Source organism: Schistocerca americana, chromosome 1 (genome assembly GCF_021461395.2).
Source record: "Schistocerca americana isolate TAMUIC-IGC-003095 chromosome 1, iqSchAmer2.1, whole genome shotgun sequence".
Lineage (NCBI taxonomy): Eukaryota > Metazoa > Arthropoda > Insecta > Orthoptera > Acrididae > Schistocerca > Schistocerca americana.
This window is the reverse complement of record NC_060119.1, coordinates 1,229,104,541-1,229,132,219: the sequence shown is the minus strand read 5'-3', so window position 1 is coordinate 1,229,132,219 and position 27,679 is coordinate 1,229,104,541. Positions and strand designations below refer to the sequence as shown.

The 27,679-nt window shown below is 40.1% G+C and overlaps 1 protein-coding gene across 2 annotated transcripts in view; it reads left to right on the top strand.

The window, feature by feature from the left end:
* LOC124610640 (rh5-interacting protein-like) overlaps positions 1-27,679 on the top strand; it is a 159,381-nt gene that overhangs the window by 122,564 nt on the left and 9,138 nt on the right. For both annotated transcript variants that reach the window (XM_047140307.1, XM_047140219.1), the window contains exons 4-5: positions 11,387-11,527; positions 11,609-11,737. In XM_047140307.1, the coding sequence (XP_046996263.1) occupies positions 11,387-11,527; positions 11,609-11,737 (270 nt within the window). The remainder of the gene's footprint in view (positions 1-11,386; positions 11,528-11,608; positions 11,738-27,679) is intronic.

The window sequence follows — 27,679 nt, the reverse complement described above, 5'->3', positions numbered from 1 at the left end:
GTTTGAATACAGTATATGCTCCAAAACCCTACTGCAAACCGACGTCAATGATATAGGTCTGTAGTTCACTGGATTACTCCTACTACCCTTCTTAAACACTGGTGCGACCTGCGCAATTTTCCAATCTGTAGGCACAGATCTATCGGTGAGCGAGCAGTTGTATATGATTGCTAAGTAGGAAGCTATTGTGTCAGTGTAATCTGAATGGAACCTAATCGGTGTACAATCTGGACCTGAAGACTTGCCCGTATCAAGCGATTTGAGTTGCTTCGCAACCCCTAAGGTATCTACTTCTAAGAAACTCATGCTAGCAGCTGTTTGTGTTTCAAATTCTGGAATATTCCATTAGCCTTCCCTGGTGAAGGAAGTTTGGAAAACTGCGTTCAATAACTCCGCTTTAGCAGCACAGTTGTCGGTAACAGTACCATCGCACTGCACAGCGAAGGTATTGACTACGTCTTGCCGCTTGTGTACTTTATATATGACCAGAATTTCTTCAGATTTTCTACCAAATTTCGAGACAATGTTTCATTGTGGAACCTATTAAAGTCATCTCGCATTGAAGTCCGTGCCAAATTTCGCGCGTCTGTAAATTTTAGCCAATCTTTGGGATTTCACGTTCTTCTGAACTGCGCATGCTTTTTCCGTTGCCTCTGCAATAGCGTTCGGACCTGTTTTGTGTACCATGGGGGATCAGTTCCATCTCTTACCAATTTATGAGGTATGAATCTCTCAATTGCTGTTGCTACTATATCTTTGAATTTGAGCCACATCTCGTCTACATTTACATAGTCAGTTCGGAAGGAATGGAGATTGTCTCTTAGGAAGGCTTTTAGTGACACTTTATCCGCTTTTTTAAATAGAATTATTTTGCGTTTGTTTCTGGTGGATTTGGAAGAAATGGTATTGAGCCTAGCTACAACGACCTTATGATCACTAATCCCTGTATCAGTCATGATGCTCTCTATTAGCTCTGGTTTGTTTGTGGCTAAGAGGTCAAGTGTGTTGATAGAGACATTAAAAAACACACAAACACACAAACAAATTTCAAGCTTTCGCAACCCAAGGTTGCTTCATCAGGAAAGAGGGAAGGAGAGGGAAAGACGAAAGGATGTGGGTTTTAAGGGAGAGGGTAAGGAGTCATTCCAATCCCGGGAGCAGAAAGACTGGATATGTGTGTATTAACTACCTTCTCGAAAATTCTAGAAAAACTCATGCACAGGAGGATTGTAGACCATCTCAACTTCCACAGTATCTTAAGCAAAAATCAGTTTGGTTTTCTTGCCGGTCTTTGTACTGAACAGGCAATATTCTCTTTCAGCAACCAAGTTTTGGAAGCCATTAACAAAAAAAAATGTCTCCAGTGGGTATTTTTTGTGGTCTTATGAAAGCCTTTGACTGTGTAAACCACCATATTCTTTTGAAAAAGGCAGAATACTATGGTTTAGGTGGTACTGTTGGCTTGTGGCTGATGAAGCAACCTTGGGTTGTGAAAGCTTGAAATTTGTGTGTGTGTTTGTGTGTTTTTTATTGTCTCTATCAACATACCAACACTTTCGTTTAATAAGTTACAGCATCTTTGTTTTTATATATAAAATTAAATATAGTATACATAAAACCAATAAATACAAGAGACGAGCAAGAAAGTACACATTTCTTCAATCCTTAGCTCCTAGCATTTTTTTCTCTCTACTCTTGCTACAGCTTTACATGGCGTGCTTTCCTTTCTGCGAAAGAATCTATTGCCTCATCAAAGTTAGTCAAACATTTTGCTACATGAAAAGTCGAAATGTCATTATCTAATATTGAAAAAGCTGTTAACACAAATAATACCCAAGCCTGGTGTGGTTTCTCGATCTGATTATGTCTATTCTGTCACTGTCTGTTAGATAAAACAAGATAGGCCTTTCTAATATTGCAGCAATTTTGTAACACACACCAAATAAACGATACGGTTTTGGCAATAATGGCCATTTTTATAACACGACAGAATATAATTCATGAAGTACCAATATCAAATGCCTATTAGGCCTACTACCAGCAAAAGTTTTATGTTAGGAAATAATTTCATATTTCATTCATAGGCATGAGCTTCTCAAGTATGAGATCAAAAAGTAGTATTAAGAAATTTTTATATAAATTTGGAACCGTATTATTCTTCCATAATTTGTGTGATGTCCACGTTTCTTCTCCTTCCTCATTCTAACACAGTCTTGTCATCACCAGTTCTGCAGCTATTCCTGCCATTGTCAAAATTTGTTTGCTGATTAGCTTCACTAGCCCTGCCATAATCACAGGTTTGGTTATCACACGATTATTTTCCGGTTAGGCGTTATTACATGTTACTTACAGAATAGAACTTAAGCGGCTGCTAGCCGAGGTCTGTACAACTGGTCCTTACTGGTGTAGCGATCTAGCCAAAAATTTTTCTGTCAAAATTTCATTTTCTTGGATATACTGAGAAGATAATACGTAATCTTACTCACTTGTTGTTCCTGTCAGTTGTTTATTTCCATTCTGGTAGTCCGAATCTATGGATTTCACTAGTAATTATAACAACGCTGATCATTTGCAAACCCAATCAACCACATCATCAGACAGCGATTGGCATTCATCCATTCGACTTTACTCCACTCAGCTCGTATAGCCCCATCCCCTTTTGTCTGCAGAAAGTTTATTTCTAGATGTGACGATGATTCTCCTGGCAGAGACATCACGTACACTACGCATGCATCATAAAATCAACTTATGATTCATTCAGAAATCAACTTAAAAAGTGTTCAAAAACCAACAGGGAAGCGTTTCAAAATCATATGAATGATAGACAAATGTGCGCTGGGTGCTAGGCGCTTTGTGAAACAAGTTTTTTTTTTCATCAAGAATATGAATTTGGCACCCCCTTTTCCCAGTGGTATCTCTAGCTGCTTGCTGCGACTGCATGCACAGCCAACAGCCACATTCCTGTTGCCAGAAGTGGGAGAATCTACTGCTCAAACATGACTAGAAATCTACTCTGTAGGAATCAGCATGGGTTTCGAAAAAGACGTTCTTGTGAAACCCAGCTCACACTATTCGTCCACGAGACTCAGAGGGCCATAGACACGGGTTCACAGGTAGATGCCGTGTTTCTTGACTTCCACAAGGCGTTCGATACAGTTCCCCACAGTCGTTTAATGAACAAAGTAAGAGCATATGGACTATCAGACCAATTGTGTGATTGGATTGAGGAGTTCCTAGATAACAGGATGCAGCATGTCATTCTCAATGGAGAGAAGTCTTCCGAAGTAAGAGTGATTTCAGGTGTGCCGCAGGGGAGTGTCATAGGACCGTTGCTATTCACAATATACATAAATGACCTTGTGGATGACATCGGAAGTTCACTGAGGCTTTTTGCAGATGATGCTGTGGTGTATCGAGAGGTTGTAACAATGGAAAATTGTACTGAAATGCAGGAGGATCTGCAGCGAATTGACGCATGGTGCAGGGAATGGCAATTGAATCTCAATGTAGACAAGTGTAATGTGCTGCGAATACACGGAAAGATAGATCCTTTATCATTTAGCTACAAAATAGCAGGTCAGCAACTGGAAGCAGTTAATACCATAAATTATCTGGGAGTACGCATTAGGAGTAATTTAAAATGGAATGATCATATAATGTTGATCGTCGGTAAAGCAGATGCCAGACTGAGATCCATTGGAAGAATCCTAAGGAAATGCAATCCGAAAACAAAGGAAGTAGGTTACAGTACTCTTGTTCGCCCTCTGCTTGAATACTGCTCAGCAGTGTGGGATCCGTACCAGATAGGGTTGATAGAAGATATAGAGAAGATCCAACGGAGAGCAGCGCGCTTCGTTACAGGATCATTTAGTAATCGCGAAAGCGTTACGGAGATGATAGATAAACTCCAGTGGAAGACTCTGCAGGAGAGACGCTCAGTAGCTCGGTACGGGCTTTTGTCAAAGTTTCGAGAACATACCTTCACCGAAGAGTCAAGCAGTATATTGCTCCCTCCTACATATATCTCGCGAAGAGACCATGAGGATAAAATCAGAGAGATTAGAGCCCACACAGAGGCATACCGACAATCCTTCTTTCCACGAACAATACGAGACTGGAATAGAAGGGAGAACCGATAGAGGTACTCAAGGTACCCTCTGCCACACACCGTCAGGTGGCTTGCGGAGTATGGATGTAGATGTAGATGTAGATGTAGATGTAGATGTAGACTCTGCTCAAACACGACTCAACGGCGCATGCACATGAGCCTGCTCATAACTGCAAAAATGAATCTATTGTAAACAGTTGTGGCTTCATGCTCATCGGAGGCAATTTGTTCTTATGAAGCATTGCATAGTCTTCCTAAAGCCTTTGACACATTTTGCTTTTGGCAGACGCTTGCATGAGCACTGTGTGCCGTTGTTGTATACAGCGCATCTCCTTTGCAATTTAAGTTATTTTTGTTTTTTCTCTCGTTTCTGTTTTATTGTTGAAGTATTATTCTGCAGTAGTGGGGTACAGTAATATCCTTTGTTAGAGTATCGGTTCTTACCAGTCAAAATTACAAAAATTTAACTGAAAACTAAAACAATGAAAAATTCCCAGAATTGTAAAAAATTCCCGTGTTTTTCTCGGTTTTCTCCCAGATGAAAAAATTCCCGGGTTTTTCCCGGATCACACGGTTGTCCCGGGTCATATACACCCTGACTGACTCCCTGAGCAGCTTACTAGCTGTCAACCAGTGCTACCCTCACCATCCATTGGTAGCGACCATCCAGGAGTCCATGTATGTCCTGGAACGGTCCAGTTGTTCAGTGGTATTTGTCTGGGCCCCGGGTTGCATTGGAATCCCAGGAAATGAACTTGTTGACAGGCTGGCCAAACAGATTACGTGGAAACCACTTCTGGAGATGGGTATCTCCAAAACTGACCTGCGTTCAGTATTACACTGCAAGGTTTTTCGGCTTTGGGAGATGGAATGGCATAACAGTATGCACAACAAACTGTGAGTCATTAAGGAGACTACGAATGTGTGGAAGTATTCCATTTGGGCCTTTCACAGGGACTGTGATTCTCTGCCAGCTCCACATTGGCCACGCTTGAGTCACCCACAGCTATCTTCAGCACCGTGAAGACCCACCTCAGTGTTGGCGCGGCGCCCGGTTGACAGTGGTTCGTATTCTGGTGCACTGTCCTACTTTGACTGCCCTGTGATGAAATCTTCAGTTACTGGACTTGTTGTCACAAATTTTATCTGACAGCGCCTCATCGGCTGATTTTGTTTGATGTTTTATACATGAGGGTGGGTTTTATCATTTGATCTAAGTTTTAGCGCATGTCCTTTGTCCCTCTGTGTCCTCCACCCTAGTGCTTTTAGGGTGGAGGTTTTAATGTGTTGCAGAGTTGCTGGCTTCTCCTTTTTGTTCTCATGGTCAGCCAGTCATGGTAACCTGCTTTCTTGTTTTAATCTCTTTTACCTTTTTCTTGTGTCTGTCTCTGTGCTTTTCTTGTCCTCTTTTGTTTCTTAGTGTTTGTTGCCTTTCTGTCATTCTTGTCGTTTTTTCCTTCCTTTCGGTATTATGCCCTGCATCTCATTTGTTTTATTCTATCCCTTGTATGATTGTTTTAACAGGAACAAGGGACCGATGACCAAGCAGTTTGGTTCCTTCCCCCCTCCCCTCTCTCTTTTAAACCAGCCAACCAACAAAAATTGGATGTACATGTTCAAAGTGTCAACACAAAGTTATTTCAGAACAGTCTTATCCACCCTAGTATCAAAATATACAATGCTTTACCAGATGCCATGAAACACAACTGAATATTGGTCACGTCAAATCTAAACTGACATCATTCTTGGTTGATCACTCCTATTACACAGTGAATTGAATATCTACAAAATTAAATTTTTCTATGTCAACCCAAAGTAGTCTCATACAGAAGAACATTTCTATATTACCTCCCTATATATAGCATACAACATTTATTTGCGTATTCATCATTAACTGATATATTAATGTGTGTCATTTTATGTACAAAGCTATAATAATATATAAAATTGTTACTATTAACATACAAATCCGTATATCTCTTGCACATTATGCAGCTGTAGATGAAATGGAATGATAAATGAACTGTTACAAAAACAGTGAACCCTTACAGAAGCTGATGGTTACAAAAAATTAATAAACTCATGAAAGAATGCGTGCATGGTCAGTCGTAAAGGAAGTGGCTGGTCTGCAGAGACAGATTGAGGATATAGTATCAGTGCGTAGTGGGAATGTCCGTGTTACTGATAAGTCGCATATATGTACAGTATTTAATAATAACTTTCTGAATGTAGCAGGTGAACTAAATAGAAACAAAGTCCCAACAGGGAATCATATAGCGCTTGTAGAAAAAAGTGTTCCGAGACTGTTACCTGAAATGCTCCTCCATGATACTGACAAGAGGGAATTTGAGTTAATAATTAAATCACTAAAGACCAAGAACTCTCATGGATATGATGGGGTATCTAGCAGAATACTGAAGTATTGTTCTATGTATGTTAGCCCAGTACTTAGCCATATCTGTAACTTTTCCTTTAGGAGTGGTCGGTTTCCTGACCGATTAAAGTACTCGGTAGTGAAACCACTTAATAAAAGTGGAGACAGGGATAATGTTGACAATTATAGACCTATTTCTATGCCATTGGTGTTTGCTACAGTTATCGAGAAGGTTGTATATACAAGGTTATTGGAGCATTTAAATTCACATAATTTGCTGTCAAATGTACAGTTTGGTTTTAGAAATGGTTTAACAACTGAAAATGCTATATTCTCTTTTCTCTGTGAGGTTTTGGATGGATTAAATAAAAGGTTGTGAACGCTAGGTGTTTTCTTTGATTTAACGAAGGCTTTTGACTGTGTTGACCACAAAATATTACTGCAGAAATTGGACCATTATGGAGTATGGGGAGTAGCTTACAATTGGTTCGCCTCTTACTTTAAGAACAGAAAGCAGAAGGTAATTCTCCGCAATATTGAGAGTGGTAGTGATGTTCAGTCCCAATGGGGCACTGTTAAGTGGGGCGTTCCCCAAGGGTCGGTGCTGGGGCCACTGCTGTTTCTTATTTATATAAATGATATGCCTTCTAGTATTACAGGTGATTCAAAAATATTTCTGTTTGCTGATGACACCAGCTTGGTAGTGAAGGATATTGTGTGTAATATTGAAACATTATCAAGTAATGTAGTTCATGAAATAAGTTCGTGGCTTGTGGAAAATAATATGATGCTAAATCACAGTAAGACTCAGTTTTTACAGTTTCTAACTCACAATTCAACAAGAACCAATATTTTGATCAGACAGAATGGGTATATTATAAACGAGACGGAACAGTTCAAGTTCCTAGGCGTTCAGATAGATAGTAAGCTGTTGTGGAAAGCCCATGTTCAGGACCTTGTTCAGAAACTAAATGCTGCTTTATTTACCATTAGAACAGTATCTGTAATAAGTGACAGTTCAACAAGAAAAGTAGTCTACTTCGCATATTTTCGTACACTTATGTCATATGGTATTATTTTTTGGGGTAATTCTTCTGATTTAAAAAGGGTATTTTTGGCTCAAAAATGGGCTGTTCGAACTATATGTGGTGTAAGTTCGAGAACCTCCTGTTGACCCCTATTCAATAGTCTGGGAATTCTGACATTGCCCTCACAGTATATATTTTCTTTAATATCATTTGTTGCTAGCAATATTAGCTTATTCCCAAGAGTTAGCAGCTTTCACTCAGTTAATACTAGGCAGAAATCAAATCTGCATGTAGAATGCACTTCCTTGACTCTTGTGCACAAAGGCATGCACTATTCTGCTGCATCCATTTTCAATAAGCTAACACGAACTCAAAAATCTTAGCAGTAGCCCAAACACTTTTAAGTCTAAACTGAAGAGTTTCCTCATGGCTCACTCCTTCTATTCTGTCGAGGAGCTCCTGGAAGAGCTGAAAAATTAAGCAAATTCCCGTGTTACATTGTTGATTTTTCTTTATTTAAACTTATGAATTGTCACCTGAATACATTTCTTATATTTCATTTTATGTATTTGTACTATCGTGTTATAATTTCATGTATTGACTCGTTCCATGACCATGGAGACTTCTCCTTAATTTGGTCCCACGGAACAATAAATAAATAAATAAATAAAGACCATATAGGCACTTGCCACTTGGAAAGAATTGCTTGACTATGACTGTTTTGTTGCTATTCAGAATACACTGTCGTTCTTTGTAACTTCTAAGGAGAGTAGCACCCTGTTTTTCTTAAAATCTTCATAATTTGTTTTTAGGTCCATTAAGTCATTTTAATTATGGTGTCTGTATATATGATATAGGGAAAGTTAGGGGTAACATAATTAATTTATAAATTACAGTAGTTGTTAAGTGAAACTACATGATCCACACAATGAAGGTATATAAGAATATAAAGTGATGTACTACACTTATTGTCTGCCTATGTATCTGACCGGTCAGTGCAGCCAATTGCCATCAGAGGACCCATGTCGATTTCCAGTACTGCCAAGGATTTTTCCTTGGTGAGAGAACAGGTACAGGGTGCACTCAGTGTCATGAGACGAAGTGAGGAGCTGCTCATCTGATTCGTAGCAGTTACAAGGTGAAGGAATGTGACAACTACCAGGAGAGTGGTATGCTGACTGCATGCCCCTCCTCACTGCATCCGATGATGCCAGTGGCAGGGGATGACATGGCAGTCGTTAGGCGTGATTGGCCTGTCTAGGACTGGAATGTAGAACTTTACCTTTACCATTACATTTACCTATTAGACTGTTTGTACATATGATATAACACAGGTTAGGGGTAACCTATAATTCCAGTAATTATTAAGTGAGACCACATGATCAGTGCAATCAAAGTACATAATAATATGAAGTGTCTTAGAGCAGTGTTTGTAAATATGGTATAGAGCAAAGGGGTAACACTGTTCATTTGTAATTACAGTAGCTATTAAATGAGACTGCATGATCAACACAGTCAACATAAAACATAATATAAATTGACTTAGTACTTAGTTATATAATTAACAATATTCTGTAAATCAGGTTTACTTATTATGATGTTCCAGAAATTCAGAGAGAGAATAGAAACAGTGGTCAAGGAAGAACTGTTTCAAATTTACTTTAAATGTATTAAATTTCGGTATACATTTTAAGTAAGAAGGCACATGGTTATGTAACATGCCTCCAATATGATATTCTCCTCTTTTGCATAAGTTTGAACTTATTATGTTTACATGTAGGTTAAGCTTCTGTGTAGTTTCGTATGAGTGTAAGTCACAGTTATCTTTGAATCTCAACACCAAAATATAATTAATGTAGAGTAATCAAATTTTGGGAATACATTTGTCTAGGTAACATATTTAAGTGATCAACATAGCAAGATCACAGATTAGTGTAAGTGTGAGAAACGCCATTGCACATGTGAAATTCTGTTACGCTAATAACCATTGTAACTGCCAGATTGTTGAATGCAAGCATACAAATGTGCATGCATTGTGTCATATAGGAATGGATGTCAGTTTGTGGAATGGAGTTCCATGCCTGTTACACTTGGCTGGACAATACAGCAATGGTTAATGCTGGTTATGGATGATGCCGGAGTTTCCATCCAATGATGCCCCATATGTGCTCAATTGGAAACAGATCTGGTGATTGAGCAGGCCAAGGCAACATGTCAACACACTGTAGAGCATGTTTGGTTACAACAAAGGTATGTGGGCAAGGGTTATCCTGTTGAAAAACACCCCCCTGGAATACTGTTCGTGAATGGTAGGACAACTGGTCGATCACCAGTATGTGGGCAAGGGTTATCCTGTTGAAAAACACCCCCTGGAATACTGTTTGTGAATGGTAGGACAACTGGTCGATCACCAAACTGACATACAAATTTAGAGTCAGGGTTTGTGGTGTAACCATATGAGTGCCGAAATCACACCCCAGGCTATAACTCCAGATGTAGGTCCACTGTGTATAGGCCACAAACAGGTTGATTGCAGAGGCTCACCTGGTGTCCTTCTAACTAAGACAGGCCATCACTGACACCGAGGCTGCTCCATCCTCCAGTGAGCTCTCACTTGACACAACTGAAGTCGCAAATGGCAGTGTTTTGGGGGCAGTGGAATGCATGCTACAGGGCACCTGACCCCATGCTGTTAGTCATTTATCAGCAGTGCTATATTTAAGAAGGCTGTTAATCTTCTAAGGAACATTTTTGTAATAATTTTGCTTGAGCTTAACAAAACTGAAACTGGGCTGTAAATAGCAACTTCACATGTGGCATGCTTCTTATGCAGTCTTTAGTCAAACCTGAAAAACAAAATTCTCGAATGATGAATTTACTATGTGTGGAAGTGGTTCTCAATAAATATTGCACTAGGGTTGATTATAGCACCCAGTATATCATCTGTGCACACTGAATATTTAGTAGGTAATGTATTTGCACATTTTTTTTGTGTTTCTCCCCCCCCCCCCCCTGTCTCTCTCTCTCTCTCTCTCTCTCTCTCTCTCTCTCTCTCTCTCTCTCCCTCCCTCCCTCCCCCTCTCTCTCTTTCACTTTTACTCTCTTATTGTACAGCTGCTTACATGATGTGTATTTATCTACTGGTGTTTGAAAAATAATGGTTGAAAGCATTAGTCGCTTGTCTGGGCTCAGTTAGTTTATTGTTAATTTTAATCGGCTCTATATTACTGTGATTAATTGACCTTGCACCTGTTTCTCTTTTTATAACTTGCTTTGTTGTTTTAGTTTTATTCCTAAATTGCACATTATTTTGTCATTTTCTAGTTTTTTTTTATTTTGAAATAACTGGTGTTAGTATTCGTTTGTATCTTTCGAAGTAAACAATAAAATCAGCCTTCGTGTTGAGCTCGGAATATTGTTATTTTGGCATGATAACTTTATCACTTTTATGACCTACCTGTCTGTTAGCTTTTTTGAACATAGATACCTATAGTTCTTTCCTTGTGACAAACTGTTTAACAAAATGCTTATATGTGGCAATAAACTTATATTTGTCATTGGTCTCATTACATCTCTTCACGAGAAAATAAAATTATTCCACATCTTTAATATTTAAAGTCCTTATGGTGCTTATCATTCCATGGAGTTTTGAGTTTCCTGCAACATTAATTGTAAGAATTGAGCGTAATGGTCGTTAAAACCTATGTTTACCACTTATGTGTTACTGGCATATTAACAATAAATGCTCATACTTGCAATAAATGCTCATATTTGCATATTTGAAATAAATACTTATTATCAGTGCCTTGATATCATTAATTTTCATTTGTGAAGTTTTCATAGCTGAATAGTCAATTGTCTGTTGTTTTATAACAGTTGCCACAGGTTATAAGCAACAGTGTGAGGAAAATACACAGTGTTCAAAGACATTTGGTGACTCTGCATACTGCTATGGGGGACAGTGTGTTTGCTCAAAAAATTACCATTTTGCTGATCGAAAGTGTATAAGAAATAAAGGTAAGTAAAAGTATAGCAACATCTACTGTCACTTAAGAATTTATGTACGACTCGACATCATTTTGTAATTTACTTTTTCAGATTTGGATAACCAATGCAATTCAAGTAGTGAATGCTACATCGGTGAGAATCTTGGATATCGAGTAAGCTGTCTGTCAAATAGGTGCCGTTGCAGTGAAGGATATATTAGAAAAGACAATACGTGCATAGGTAATTTTCTTAGATCTCATGATTTTTAATCACAATTGTCTCATAACCCAAAATAGTCAATGAAATACAGACATTTTAGGTTAGGCTTTACCACAATTGATATCCATGACAATCATGGTTTGTTATGAATGTCAGTTGAAACTATGAATCACTACAATCAATCACAATTTATTTTTATTTTCACTACACATTTTAGTGGTTTAACCTTCCATCATTAAGTGATTCTATGTCAATTAGTTAGACATGCTTGTACCAGAATCAGAACCTTTACTATTTAAAGAATGAGACAGGCTCTATTTTTTATACGTAGTTACAGACACACATGATTTTGAATATATCTAGTTACACATGTGCATAATTACAGACTATAGTCATGGATTTTGAATTTTAACTTTTCATTTTTACCTTGCTTGTACAGCTTTTACAAAACCTTTGGTACTGTCTCCAGTGGTCACAGGCTCCTTATGCCAATTAATAAAATGTGACAGGAAAATGAACCTGTGACTACTGGAGTTAGTGGCATAGCTTACCCAAAATTCAAACACACAATACATGAGATGAGGTATTGGCAGAAGTAAACCTGCGAGTGTCAGGTTGTGAGTCATGCTTAGATGGTTTAGTCAGTAGAGCACTTATCTGTAAAGGGCAAAGGTCCCAGGTTCAAGTCCCGATCTGGCACATGGTATTAATCTGCCAAGAAGTTTAGATACATACATGTCTAATTAATTTGCATAGATCCACCTGAAATGTTAGGTTTGGCCCTCCAGTACAAGTAGTGAAAATAAAAATAATTATGATTGGCTACAGTTACTTGTAGTTTCAATTGGTTATCTGTAATTATAAAGTTGAGGAATATAAACTATACACACATGAATGAAAACGGAAGTCCTCAGTGATGGGATTGAGTATTTGAAGCCATCCACACAGTGTTGTATGTTCAGCCATTCCGTTAACTGGACCCTCATTTGAGAGTAATCAATGAAAAATAATTTCTTGTGATGCTCTAGAGCCTTGAAAATAATGGTGTTATCCTGAGCAGTTGGTTAAGATCCATTCCTGATGTGCCGAAGGGTGGGTTCAAATCTCATCAGGATCTTTAAATTTTTATTTTTAAATCTTCATTGAAATGACTTTGGCATTATTTTCATTAAATTAAATTGTTTATATGAAACTGTTTATTTCTAATCCTTGCCACCTTATTTGAATCATCAAATTAACTTTCTTATTTGCTCAAATTTTTTCTGCAGCTCATGCTTTTTCATTTCTAATCTTTCTGTATATGATTTTATCAAAAACCAAAGATGATGTGACTTACCAAACGAAAGCGCTGGCAGGTCGAAAGACACACAAACAAACACAAACATACACACAACATTCAAGCTTTCGCAACAAACTGTTGCCTCATCAGGAAAGAGGGAAGGAGAGGGAAAGACAAAAGGATGTGGGTTTTAAGGGAGAGGGTAAGGAGTCATTGCAATCCCGGGAGCGGAAAGACTTACCTTAGGGGGAAAAAAGGACGGGTATACACTCGCGCACACACACACACACACACACACACACATCCATCCACACATATACAGACCCAAGCAGACATATTTAAAGACAAAGAGTTTGGGCAGAGATGTCAGTCGAGGCGGAAGCGCAGAGGCAAAGATGTTGTTGAATGACAGGTGAGGTATGAGTGGCGGCAACTTGAAATTAGTGGAGATTGAGGCCTGGTGGGTAACGGGAAGAGAGGATATATTGAAGAGCAAGTTCCCATCTCCGGAGTTCGGATAGGTTGGTGTTGGTGGGAAGTATCCAGATAACCTGGACGGTGTAACACTGTGCCAAGATGTGCTGGCCGTGCACCAAGGCATGTTTAGCCACAGGGTGATCCTCATTACCAACAAACACTGTCTGCCTGTGTCCATTCATGCGAATGGACAGTTTGTTGCTGGTCATTCCCACATAGAATGCATCACAGTGTAGGCAGGTCAGTTGGTAAATCACGTGGGTGCTTTCACACGTGGCTCTGCCTTTGATCGTGTACACCTTCTGGGTTACAGGACTGGAGTAGGTGGTGGTGGGAGGGTGCATGGGACAGGTTTTACACCGGGGGCGGTTACGAGGATAGGAGCCAGAGGGTAGGGAGGGTGGTTTGGGGATTTCATAGGGATGAACTAACAGGTTACGAAGGTTAGGTGGACGGCGGAAAGACACTCTTGGTGGAGTGGGGAGGATTTCATGAAGGATGGATCTCATTTCAGGGCAGGATTTGAGGAAGTCATATCCCTGCTGGAGAGCCACATTCAGAGTCTGGTCCAGTCCTGGAAAGTATCCTGTCACAAGCGGGGCACTTTTGTGGTTCTTCTGTGGGAGGTTCTGGGTTTGAGGGGATGAGGAAGTGGCTCTGGTTATTTGCTTCTGTACCAGGTCGGGAGGGTAGTTACGGGATGCGAAAGCTGTTGTCAGGTTGTTGGTGTAATGGTTCAGGGATTCCGGACTGGAGCAGATTCGTTTGCCATGAAGACCTAGGCTGTAGGGAAGGGACCGTTTGATGTGGAATGGGTGGCAGCTGTCGTAATGCAGGTACTGTTACTTGTTGGTGGGTTTGATGTGGACGGACGTGTGAAGCCGGCCATTGGACAGATGGAGGTCAACGTCAAGGAAAGCGGCGTGGTATTTGGAGTAGTATCAGGTGAATCTGATGGAACCAAAGGAGTTGATGTTGGAGAGGAAATTCTGGAGTTGTTCTTCACTGTGAGTCCAGATCAGGAAGATGTCATCAATAAATCTGTACCAAACTTTGCGTTGGCAGGCCTGGGTAACCAAGAAGGCTTCCTCTAGGCGACCCATGAATAGGTTGGCGTACGAGGGCCATCCTGGTACCCATGGCTGTTCCCTTTAGTTGTTGGTATGTCTGGCCTTCAAAAGTGAAGAAGTTGTGGGTCAGGATGAAGCTGGCTAAGGTAATGAGGAAAGAGGTTTTAGGTAGGGTGGCAGGTGATTGGCGTGAAAGGAAACGCTCCATCGCAGCGAGGCCCTGGGCGTGCGGAATATTTGTGTATAAGGAAGTGGTATCGATGGTTACAAGGATGGTTTCCGGGGAAACAGATTGGGTAAGGATTCCAGGCATTCGAGAAAGTGGTTGGTGTCTTTGATGAAGGATGGGAGACCGCATGTAATGGGTTTTTATTTTCATTTTCATTTTAGCCTCATGGTACACTTTCCACCTTCTAATACCATGTCACCCTCACAACACCCCCACAACGACCCCATTAAGTTTTATTTACATTCCCTCCGCAAACATGCCTTCGCCCTAGCCAGATTACGCTCCCATATTCTATTTTCTCAGGCTTGTCTAACATTTGGCATTACCCCCAAAGGCCTCACACTTAAAGTTCCCATCTCTGGCTGCAACCCTTCCTTCCTTCAGTCCCTATACCAGTTCCAAACTGAACAATCCATTGCCCTCACCCACCTAATCCTTCACCTACACATCAACTTAGCCAATGAACACACCCGTCAACTCGTATCCTTAATAAAAGTCCTTAATCTTTCCTCTCCCACATCCACACCGGCTGTTCAGAGCATCCTCCTACAGGCCAGCCGCAAATTAGAACAGCATGCCACCCTCCACCTCAAAAAACTATCCAATCTCCTGGTTTCCCACCTCCGGAAAGGCTACTCACTCACCCTTCACAACCTTTCCAGCAAACCCCAACCTCCTCTCATTGCACACTAACCCAGTCTCTCCCATCTACTCAATCTCCCACTTCCAGCTCCACTCCCTCCAAAACCTCAAAATTCCAATCAACACAATCTGGAACAACAACACCCTAATTCAGTAGTTAACCTTTCCTCCAAACCTCTCTCCCAATCCGAAACCTCTGTCCTATCCAAAGGCCTCACCTTCAGCCCCACTCCCAGATTCAACCAAACAGCCCTCGTCAAAGATTTACTGTCCTACTCTCGTACTCTGTGCTGGAAATATCACTTTGCCACGAAGAAAAATGATCCTAATCCTTCTCCCAATGATCCAACTCCCCAGGACACTATCCAAATTGAACCCTGCCTGGAACAGTTCCGTCCTCTGTCCCAGCGGGACCCACCTCCTCTTCCTCAAAATCACCCTCTCCAAACCTTCCAGGAATTTCTGACTTCCAGCCTTGCATCTCAATCCTTGAAAAACCTTAATCCTACTCCCAACATCACCACTGCTGAAGCCCAGGCTATCCGTGATCTGAAGGCTGACCGATCCATCATCATTCTTCCGGCGGACAAGGGTTCGACGACCGTGGTACTTGATCATCGGGAGTATGTGGCTGAGGGACTGCGTCAGCTTTCAGACAACACCACATACGAAGTTTGCCAAGGTAATCCCATTCCCGATGTCCAGGCAGAGCTTCAGGGAATCCTCAGAACCTTAGGCCTCCTGCAAAACCTTTCACCTGACTCCATCAACCTCCTGACCCCACCGACACCCCGCACCCCTAACTTCTACCTTCTTCCTAAAATTGACAAACCCAATCGTCACGGCCGCCCCATTGTAGCTGGTTACCAAGCCCCCACAGAACGTATCTCTGCCTACGTAGATCAACACCTTCAACCCATTACATGCAGTCTCCCATCCTTCATCAAAGACACCTACCACTTTCTCGAACGCCTGGAATCCTTACCCAATCTGTTACCCCCGGAAACCATCCTTGTAACCATCGATGCCACTTCCTTATACACAAATATTCCGCACGTCCAGGGCCTCGCTGCGATGGAGCATTTCCTTTCATGCCGATCACCTGCCACCCTACCTAAAACCTGTTTCCTCATTACCTTAGCCAGCTTCATCCTGACCCACAACTTCTTCACTTTTGAAGGCCAGACATACCAACAATTAAAGGGAACAGCCATGGGTACCAGGATGGCCCCCTCGTACGCCAACCTATTCATGGGTCGCCTAGAGGAAGCCTTCTTGGTTACCCAGGCCTGCCAACGCAAAGTTTGGTACAGATTTATTGATGACATCTTCATGATCTGGACTCACAGTGAAGAACAACTCCAGAATTTCCTCTCCAACCTCAACTCCTTTGGTTCCATCAGATTCACCTGGTCCTACTCCAAATCCCACGCCGCTTTCCTTGACGTTGACCTCCATCTATCCAATGGCCGGCTTCACACGTCCGTCCACATCAAACCCACCAACAAGCAACAGTACCTGCATTACGACAGCTGCCACCCATTCCACATCAAACGGTCCCTTCCCTACAGCCTAGGTCTTCGTGGCAAACGAATCTGCTCCAGTCCAGAATCCCTGAACCATTACACCAACAACCTGACAACAGCTTTTGCATCCCGTAACTACCCTCCCAACCTAGTACAGAAGCAAATAACCAGAGCCACTTCCTCATCCCCTCAAACCCAGAACCTCCCACAGAAGAACCGCAAAAGTGCCCCACTTGTGACAGGATACTTTCCGGGACTGGACCAGACTCTGAATGTGGCTCTCCAGCAGGGATACGACTTCCTCAAATCCTGCCCTGAAATGAGATCCATCCTTCATGAAATCCTCCCAACTCCACCAAGAGTGTCTTTCCGCCGTCCACCTAACCTTCGTAACCTGTTAGTTCATCCCTATGAAATCCCCAAACCACCTTCCCTACCCTCTGGCTCCTATCCTTGTAACCGCCCCCAGTGTAAAACCTGTCCCATGCACCCTCCCACCACCACCTACTCCAGTCCTGTAACCCCGGAAGGTGTACACGATCAAAGGCAGAGCCACGTGTGAAAGCACCCACGTGATTTACCAACTGACCTGCCTACACTGTGATGCATTCTATGTGGGAATGACCAGCAACAAACTGTCCATTCGCATGAATGGACACAGGCAGACAGTGTTTGTTGGTAATGAGGATCACCCTGTGGCTAAACATGCCTTGGTGCACGGCCAGCACATCTTGGCACAGTGTTACACCATCCAGGTTATCTGGATACTTCCCACCAACACCAACCTATCCGAACTCCGGAGATGGGAACTTGCTCTTCAATATATCCTCTCTTCCCGTTACCCACCAGGCCTCAATCTCCACTAATTTCAAGTTGCCGCCACTCATACCTCACCTGTCATTCAACAACATCTTTGCCTCTGCACTTCCGCCTCGACTGACATCTCTGCCCAAACTCTTTGTCTTTAAATATGTCTGCTTGTGTCTTTATATGTGTGGATGGATGTGGATGTGTGTGTGTGTGTGCGAGTGTATACCCGTCCTTTTTTCCCCCTAAGGTAAGTCTTTCCACTCCCGGGATTGCAATGACTCCTTACCCTCTCCCTTAAAACCCACATCCTTTTGTCTTTCCCTCTCCTTCCCTCTTTCCTGATGAGGCAACAGTTTGTTGCAAAAGCTTGAATTTTGTGTGTATGTTTGTGTTTGTTTGTGTGTCTTTCGACCTGCCAGCGCTTTCGTTTGGTAAGTCACATCATCTTTGTTTTTAGATATATTTTTCCCACGTGGAATGTTTCCCTCTATTATATGTATATGATTTTAATTATTTTTAATTATCTAACACAATTTTTAGGTGTTGAAAATGTTGATCCATCAAAAGATGACTTAATCTATTTATATTGGCTGTACAGTGGTGTCAAAGAACATACTTTTCCTTTGTTGTTGTTGTGGTCTTCAGTCCTGAGACTGGTTTGATGCAGCTCTCCATGCTACTCTATCCTGTGCAAGCTTCTACATCTCCCAGTACCTACTGCAATCTACATCCTTCTGAATCTGCTTAGTGTATTCATCTCTTGGTCTCCCTTGGTTTTCCTTACAAATTGTAATTTTTTATGGTAATCATCATACATAAGTAATTTAAATTCTTGTTGCACTATGGACAGAAATAATGCAGATGAAAATTTAAATAAATGGATCTACAATAAAATGAAATCAATTCAAAATGAGGAATATAAATAATTAATGAATCAATATCATGGACAAGAATGTAAAGTGATAAAAAGCAAGAAATTAAATTAAAGTTAATAGATAAAATAATTAAAATCACATGCACAAATATAAAAAATGAAGAAAAGAGTGATTGTAAGAAGAAATGAAAGAGTAAATTCAATGTTTAAAACACTGTGATAAATTATTAGAAATAAAAAATTAAATTTAGACCCACTGGATGAATAAAAATAATGATCAAAGTCATTTCAATAAAGGTTTAAAAATAAAAATTTAAAAGGGCCAGAAAGGATTCAAATACACAATCTTTAGTATGTCAAGAATTGATCTTAAACATCTATACTATGCCACTGCTGTGTGTACACTGTTAATTTTAAGGCTGTAGAGCATCACTCAAAATTATTTTACATCAATTACTTGCAAATGAGGGCCCACTTTCATGAATGACTGTTGGGTGTGGTACCTGTAACCCTGATGTACACGACCATATATATGGTTTGAAAAAGTTCATCCTTGAGGACTTCCCTTTCTTAGCACCTATAGAACCTCGCACAACTTTGCAATAGGTTAAGTGGTGAACTATGAGTAGTATGAAAGGTGAAGGGAAACTGGTACGTTTGTTATTGCATTAAAAATTGCATTGCCTTTAAATGTGTGTGTAGGCACGTATGAACATTTTCGGCAAGATACAATAGGTTAGTTTGAGCAAGCAATTATTTATTTTGCTCGCATTAAGTAGTGAAGTTATAGTTTTATTAAGCGTTCCCAGTGTTATGTTGCATACATTGCAGCACTGGGAACAGTCAACTGGTATAAAATTATGTGGTCAATTGTTTATCCACTATGGCGGATCTGACAAATTTAGGTGCACGGAGGAATGAAATATATATCTAAAACATTATATTCAGATGGTGCTCAACAGCTTCTAAAAGTCTTTAAAAAACACTCGTTGCCATATTGTTGACATAAAGTACTCACCGGACAAGACATACAAGTCATCATCCAAATGAGATACGCGTTTTGTGATTACATAAACCAAACCAGTACTCCACAATCCACATGACCGTGCGCAACAAAGAGTACTTCTGATACCGCTGTGTGAACCCCCTTCCTTATTTGAATCGCAAATGGCATGTGGGAAGAATGATTGTTGGTAAACCTCTGTATTAGCTCTAATTTCTCGAATTTTCTCATTGTAATCACTTCGTGAGAAATATGCGGGAGGAAGTAATATGTTGTCCAACTCTTCCGGAATGTATTATCTCAGAATTCCATGATGCATACCACGTCTTTTGTCGTGTCTACCGCTGGAGCTTTTGAGCATCACTATAATACTCCCACACCAACTAAACGACCATGTGACAAAATGTGTTACTCTTCATTGAATCTTTCCTATCTCTTCTAATAAGGCTACGAGGTAAGGTCCCAGAGTGATCAGCAATACTCGAGAATTGGTTGAAAACTGATTTGTAGGCCTCTTCTTTCATGGATGAGCTACATTTCCTTAAAACTCTTCCTATGAATCTCAGTCTACCATCTGTTTTATTTGGTCATTCGACTTATGGTTATTCCCAGACATTTTACAGTAGATACTGTATCGAGCAATTTTTCATCAATTGTGTAGCTACACAGCTATGGATGTCTCCCCCTATGTGTGTGCAATATGTTACATTTATTTATGTTTAGGGTCAAGTGCCAGACCCTGCACCATGCATTTGTTCTCTGCAGATCCTTTTGCAAATTGCTGCAGTCATCTGCCATCATTACCTTCTTGTAGACAACTGCTTCATCTGCAAATAGTCTTATGGAGCTTCTGACATTTTCTACTACATAATTTATATATACCGTAAACAGTAAAGGTCCTATCACACTTCTTTGGAGTGTTCCTGAAATTACCTTTACATGTGTCCATTTTGTTCCGTTAAGAATGACCTGTTGAGTTCCCTCTGCAAGGAAGTTTTTAATCCAGTCGCAAATCTGGTCTGATACCCAGCACGCTCATATTTTGTCCCCTAAATGGCAGTGTGGGATGGTGTCAAATGCCTTCCTGAAGTCAAGGCATCAACGCGAGTGCTGTTGTCTACGGCACTATGGATCTTATGAAGGAACAGAGCAAGCAGAGTTTTCCAAGCTTTCTGTTTGTGCAATCTATTTCTATTTTTATGGAGTAAATTTTTGCTCTCCAAAACCTGTTCCATAATCCTACGACAGATTGACTTCAGTGATATACGCCTATAACTATGGGAATCTGTCATATGACCCTTCTTGAAAACATGAATGACCTGCACTTTCTTACAGTAGCTAGGTACCCGTCATTGCTCCAGCAACCTACAATAAACTGATGCTAGCAGAGGAGCAAATTTCATACAATCTCTTAAGAATCTCACGGGTATCTCACGTGGTCCCAACACCTTTCCTGTTCTGTGGTCACTTATCTCAGTATCTGCTATTTCAGTGTTTGTATGAGTATTGAAAGGAGAGACTGTATTATGATCTTCCAATGTGAAACAATTACAGAAGACTGAATTCAGTATTTTTGCCTTCTATCAGCCATTTCCCTTTCTGATGTCACTATGGTCCCCGAGTGATTGAGTAGATGATTTCAAAACACTTACTGATTTTATGTAAGACCAAAACTTCTTATGATTTTTAGTCAGATTGGTTGGCAAAATATTACTTTCAAAATCACTGAATGCTTCTCTCATTGTTCTCGTTACATTTATTTTCACTTTGTTCAGCTTTGGTTTGTCAGCTAGGTTTTGATGTCTCTTTAACCTACATCTACATCGATACTCTGCAGATCACACTTAAGTGCCTGGCAGAGAGTTCATCAAACCACCTTCACAATTCTCTATCATTCCAATCTCGTGTAGTGCACAGAAAGAATGAAGCTATCTTTGATTACATTGCAGTTTCCTAACACAGTTGTTAATCACAGTAGGTCTTTCCCATCCTTTAAGACCTTTTCCATTTGTTGTATACACCTTCATCCTCAGCACTGAATATTTGATGCTGATTACACAGATATTTGTATCCTGTCACTCTTGCTGAGCAAAAATATTTTCCTACCTCTCTTAACGTTCCTTGTCATATCCATAGTCATAGAAGCTATCACTGCTTTATGATCACTGACACTACCCTCTTCTACATAAACTGATTCAAAAAGTTCAGATCTGTTTGTGGCTAGGAGGTGTAAGATATGATGTCTCTGGTTCCAGTTTCAATTACATGACTCCCATTCAACCCCTATTACAATAGTATGATCAGGAAACTTATTCACGAAATTTTGCAGCTTCTCTCTGAAGTGCTCTACAACTACAGCTCCTGATGCAGGCAGTCTATAAAGACATCCAGTTACCATTTTTACCCACCTTTGATGCTCAACTTCATCCAGATTAATTCACATTCGTAATCCATGATAATCTCAGTAGATAATAAATTCTTTTCTGCAATAAATACCCTGTCACCTTTAGCATTTAGCCTATTCTTATAATAAATACTCCAATCTGAACTTACGTTTTTGTTTCAGCCACTTTCCATTCCTAATACTATACAAGCTTTATTATCTTTAATAAGTGGCTCTAATTCTGGGAACTTACCATGGATGCTCCTGCAGTTTACTAATATCATATTAACCTTTTCTATTTCTCATCTGCAAGGTTAACATTCTCTGAGAATAACATGGCTAATGTTTCTCTGATTTTGGCAAGCAGTTCATCTCTGACACCAAGCAGTGGGTTCCTCTAACCAAAAAAGGCTCCATGTGCAAGACACATATCCTCCACTATCCTAGTAGCTGATTCCTGAATATAATGCATTCCTGACCTATTAAAGGCCACCCTACAATTCTCCTCCTGATAGTGGAGATCAAGAAATTCGCAAATGATACTGTCACAGAACCATCTGAGCCTTTGCATTAGACTTTCCATTCTACTCCAAACCAGAGGACCATGATCGACACTGGGTATGCTGCTACAGATAGTGAGCTTCATCTGCACCCCATGTGCGATGCTATCTGCTTTCACCAGATCAGCTATCCACCAAAAGGAACAAGAGATGGCCTCAGAACCTGACATGAACCACAGTTTTCAACTGGTTGCACCCAGTGAGCTCGATAGATGCTGGCAGAGCCTTCTCCACGTCTCTGATGAGATCCCCAGCAAACATACCAAGTGCACACTAGCATTCTTTTCCAATCTGCACACTATTAACCTGAGGGCTCCACAGCCCACCTAACATTCGAGATCCGGTCTCAAGGGGCCTCTTGCTAGCTAGAGAAGAGGATGATGCACATCCAGCTGGAGGACAGGGACCAGCGTTCCCAGCAGGTAGGGAGCCAATGCTCCCATAGTGATAATGGTGGAAGCACCAGAAGGACCCCCAACTGCCTGGAGGGGAGGTATATCCTGTTGATATGCGACATTGTCCAGCATCTTGCACTTCTGGATTTTTTTTCTCGCACTTAAAAATAAAGCTATCTGGTGAGCAGGGAAAGTGGAGCTCTCGGCTATTTACCCAGATGGGGGAAGGGGCAAAAAGAACATTTGCATGAAAAGGATGACCACAATCCCTGCAGACAGGCATAGCAATGCTACAGGAAGACTTATGTCTGAACATCTTCCATCTGAAGCATCTCATAGGAGCTGGAACATAATGTTTCTTGTCACACCAGCTGACCACCACCTCGACCTTCTCAGGCAACATATCACCCTCCGAAGCCAAGATGGAGGCCCTGGTAGCAACTCTGTTTTCCCTCGGTCCCCTATGGACACGATGGATGAAATGGACATCCTGTCACTCTAAGTTGCCCTGCAGCACATCACCAGACTACAAATGGAGATCATGGTGAAAGATGATGCCCTGGACCATAATGTGACTCTTGTGTGGGGGTGACAGTAACAGGTATGTCACCATATTTTTTACAAGAAAGTAGGGTTGTGACTGAGCAGGAGATGACATTTCAATCAGGAGGGAACTGCTCATCATCTTAGAGATGGCTGCAACTTCCCCTTATTTGTCTTCAATGTATTTGACAAAAAATATAGCTTTGTGCCAAAAAAGGTATTCCCATTGGACTTGGCACAAACCAGGTATTGGGGGGAGTACCGTTATCCTTGTCATCTAGTCCTACATTCCTCCCACGGCATGGCCAGGTAAGGGAACGTCTTTGGATTGTATTTTGTTGTGTCATACGAGGCCTTTTCATTTGGAGAGGAAGACTTATACTAAAAATAAAAAGTAATTAAACCAAACAGGGCTATAATTTGGAAAATGAAAGTTATTTTGTGTATTCACTCACAAACAACACTGGACAGAAAAGGGGTACCACTGATCATGAATCCAAAAGTTACACTAATGAACGAAAAGGAAATAATTAATGGTCACCAGCCCACTAGGGCAATTTACATCCAAAATCCTGTACAAGATGATGGGAAAGAAAAACATGTATTATTAAACACTGACATGTCATCTGAAGGTTGTCATGTTTTTTTGACACAATTTTTAAGTGAGTATGTAATGATAAAGAAAACAACAAGTCACTCTCATGTTTGGCATTAAATTTTGAAAAAGGCAATCAAGTAATGATTTGAAAATATGTAATTAAACTGTTTGTTATTATTGAAGTTTGTTACATGAACAATGACTTTCAGTGACCCAACATAACGTCATCAAAGAAATATAGAAAAAAAGCAAGCACTATTTACTTTGCCATTACTTATTTTGCAAATTGGATTTCATATTATTGTCTGAACAACTGAGCCTTTTTTTTACTGACTTGAAAAGAATTAAATACTAGAATATGTACCAAACCAAACAGCCATGTGCTCCAAGCTATATGTAAAATAAATAAAACTTCTGTGATCTTAATTGATGCATTTCTTTAGAGTTGGATTTTTTCCAATGATTGAATCTCAAACTTAAAAATGAAATTGCTCTACTTTAGTCATATACTGAAACCTCTGTTGTACAACAGTGAATTGAAAGTAGACTGACGCTAAAATTCTTAAAAGTGAAATTATTTATTAATAAACTGGCTGTAGCTATTCAATTTGTTTCTTATGACACTCAGTTAGCATATAAGGAAAAAAAAGGACCATGGATCCTTTTTGGTAACAATGTCGGGGGGCAATGAGGACACAATCACCCTGAGTTTAATGGATTATTATTTAAATAAATTTTATCAATCAAATCACATTCAGTTGTGCTGCTGGGTTAGCCGTTAATACTTTCTACCAATGAACAGTCTTACTTCAGTGCTGTGCATACGACGAAACTCGGAGTCAACAACAAACTGTGTTGCTGGATCTGCTGCTGTCGTTGAAGATGGTAGCATCTTGTGGAGCCACGGCTAATTACAGGAATGGGCAATCGTAATTAATACAGCCTCTTCTGCCCATCCACTGTCTACTCCTGCTACAAGACATCTGGCTGGCGCATGTACATGATGCTGCCAAAAATGGTACTCTCTACTGCGTGAGCGTTAACACCACACTTACGCACACTACAAGTGCTGGAACCCGCCTCCCTCTCTCTCTCTCTCTCTCTTTCTCCGTGCTCTCCATGCAACAACTCCCTACCCAAAGATTTTACAATGCACAAGCACTACTATTATCGTTGCTAGTCGATGCAAATAACAATTCTTTTGACTTTTTATCAGAGCTTATAAGTTTCACAGTAAGACACAGATAAATACAATGAAAAGTCAACAGACTTCTACCTAAGTTTACACATACAGTGAAGCAATGTCCTTACTTATTAAAAGAAAGCATTTAAATTACAAATATTTACATACCATTCATAAAAAAATTATGAGTCAGTAGTGGGTGCCATGCATCCTGCATTTTTGGTGTTACGTGTCCCCACATTTCATGATTTTTCTTTTTTTTTTTTTTTTTTTTCGAAGGGAAGCAAATTCAGGGAATGTCCTAAAATTTAAACAAACAGAAATTCAGGTGCATACAGTTAAACAATTTTGTATACATAATATCCAATAATTGCTTTGTTATCAATTCAAATAATTATTGTAGTTATGTAGGGGACACGTTATTTACATGACAACCCTGTGTCATTATTACTCAAAACATTATTGTTGACAACACATCTTAAGAACTAACACTTCCTTCAAGAAATCAGTAAGTTTAAAATTATTACAAATATTATGAAAAGCGTACTCAATATTGGCATAGAAAAATTCAAGCATTGGAATGTCTATAAAGAACAGTAAAAAAATTTAGAAACAGGATAAGAAATAGTAATTACAAAATTCATTACATAAATGTATATAATGAACTTGAATATTTTTTTTTTTTTTTTTTTTTTTCAAGTGTCCTCTCGCCTTGCGCGAGTGAGTGTGTTTTAAATAAAGTCGATACCAAACATAAACATTTACATCAAAACCTTTAAAAGCTGGCGCTGAAAGAAAACCAATTCGCGTTGCACACACACATTTACGAAGAATGCCACAGCGCTACAAGAGCCAGCAACGACTCTGTTCAAGTGGAGCATTGTTGCATGCGCCATAGCGGCAAGCTAGATCTCCTTGTTTGTGTATGCAGCAAGGAGTCCTCTTTTTAATTCCATCACAGTGGATAACTCAACACTGTCCGTTATTACACATGTGTACACAGACCTGAAACTTACAGTTCGTCTAAGTGCATCAGTCATAACTCACATCATACAGATTACAATAAAATTTTAACATTATACATACATATACAAAGTTCACAATCTTCACTAATACTAGAATAGCACATAATGGCTTGGTTTCTCTTTTCACATTTCAGACTAATTAGTCCTTTACTGGTACAATTTTAAATCGACAATATTACACACACCTAATAGTTTGGCTGATTAAGAAAAAGCTAAACAGTTAGTGTTAGTAAGGGGTACACTGATAATCTCAAATGGTTAATTGTAAATGAATTTAAATTTTGAAATTTCAAGGTCGATCTCGCTTGACTTTTCGTGTGCTTTAACAAATACAGATCACCAATAGCAAATTTGGCAAACTGTGCTTTAGTGTCATGACCCCGTATTCATGCTTGAGCTTTCTTTTTCATCATTTCTTGTAGGTGTTCTTTCTTTACTTCAAGGTTAATATCAACTCTCAGAGGGAAATCAATCATTTCTTCCACTAAACTTTTAGACTTACGGTCTAATAGTATTTCTTCCAGAGTGTAGCCCATGGATTCATGCATTAAGACGTTCATTATTTTCTTGAATTCACCGACGTAATTGCCCCATGAACTGTGATTGTGGTGACAATATGTTCGGCAAAGCCAACCTAATTCACGCATGTACCATTCCGCGGGATTCCCGCTCGGGCAATAGGCCGAAATGTAATTTCATTACTTTTCATTCCTTTATTTCGTAATTGAGAAGTAAATTGCACTCTGTTATCAGACAAAACTGCTTTTGGTTTGCTGACATGCACAAAGTAATCATTAGCAAATCTGTTATAAACCGCTCTAGTGTTGCCTGTCTTATCAAATATAACTTGATGGACTTAGAAATTGTTTCTAGCACCGCTAATATGTACGCAAAATTCCCTGAAGTCTTGGGCAGTGGACCATAGAGGTCCATACAAACCAAATCCAGAACATCTTTAGGTCTTATGCTCTGCATAGGGCCACGGTTCGTGCAATTCGTTAGCTTCACCCTCTGACACTTATCACATGTCTCTATTCTTTCAGCAACTCTTTTTTTGCATATTATTAAAATTTACAACTTCTGCTAGCTTCTCAGCGCACTTCTTTGGTCCACAATGACCATAAGCTAAATGATAGTACTCAATTATCTATGCGACGTACTTGGCTGGCCAACACACTCGCCAGTTATTGCTATCTTCACCTTTAAGTATGTACAAGATATGGTTATATATTTTGTAATACTTTCTAGGTTTCTCCCCTTTTCTACTCTTTTCATCACACTTGTTCTTAATAATTATTAGACAGTCGTCCTCGTGTTGATGACGCGCATGTTTTTACAGATGCTCTCTACTCTTTTACGACCTTCT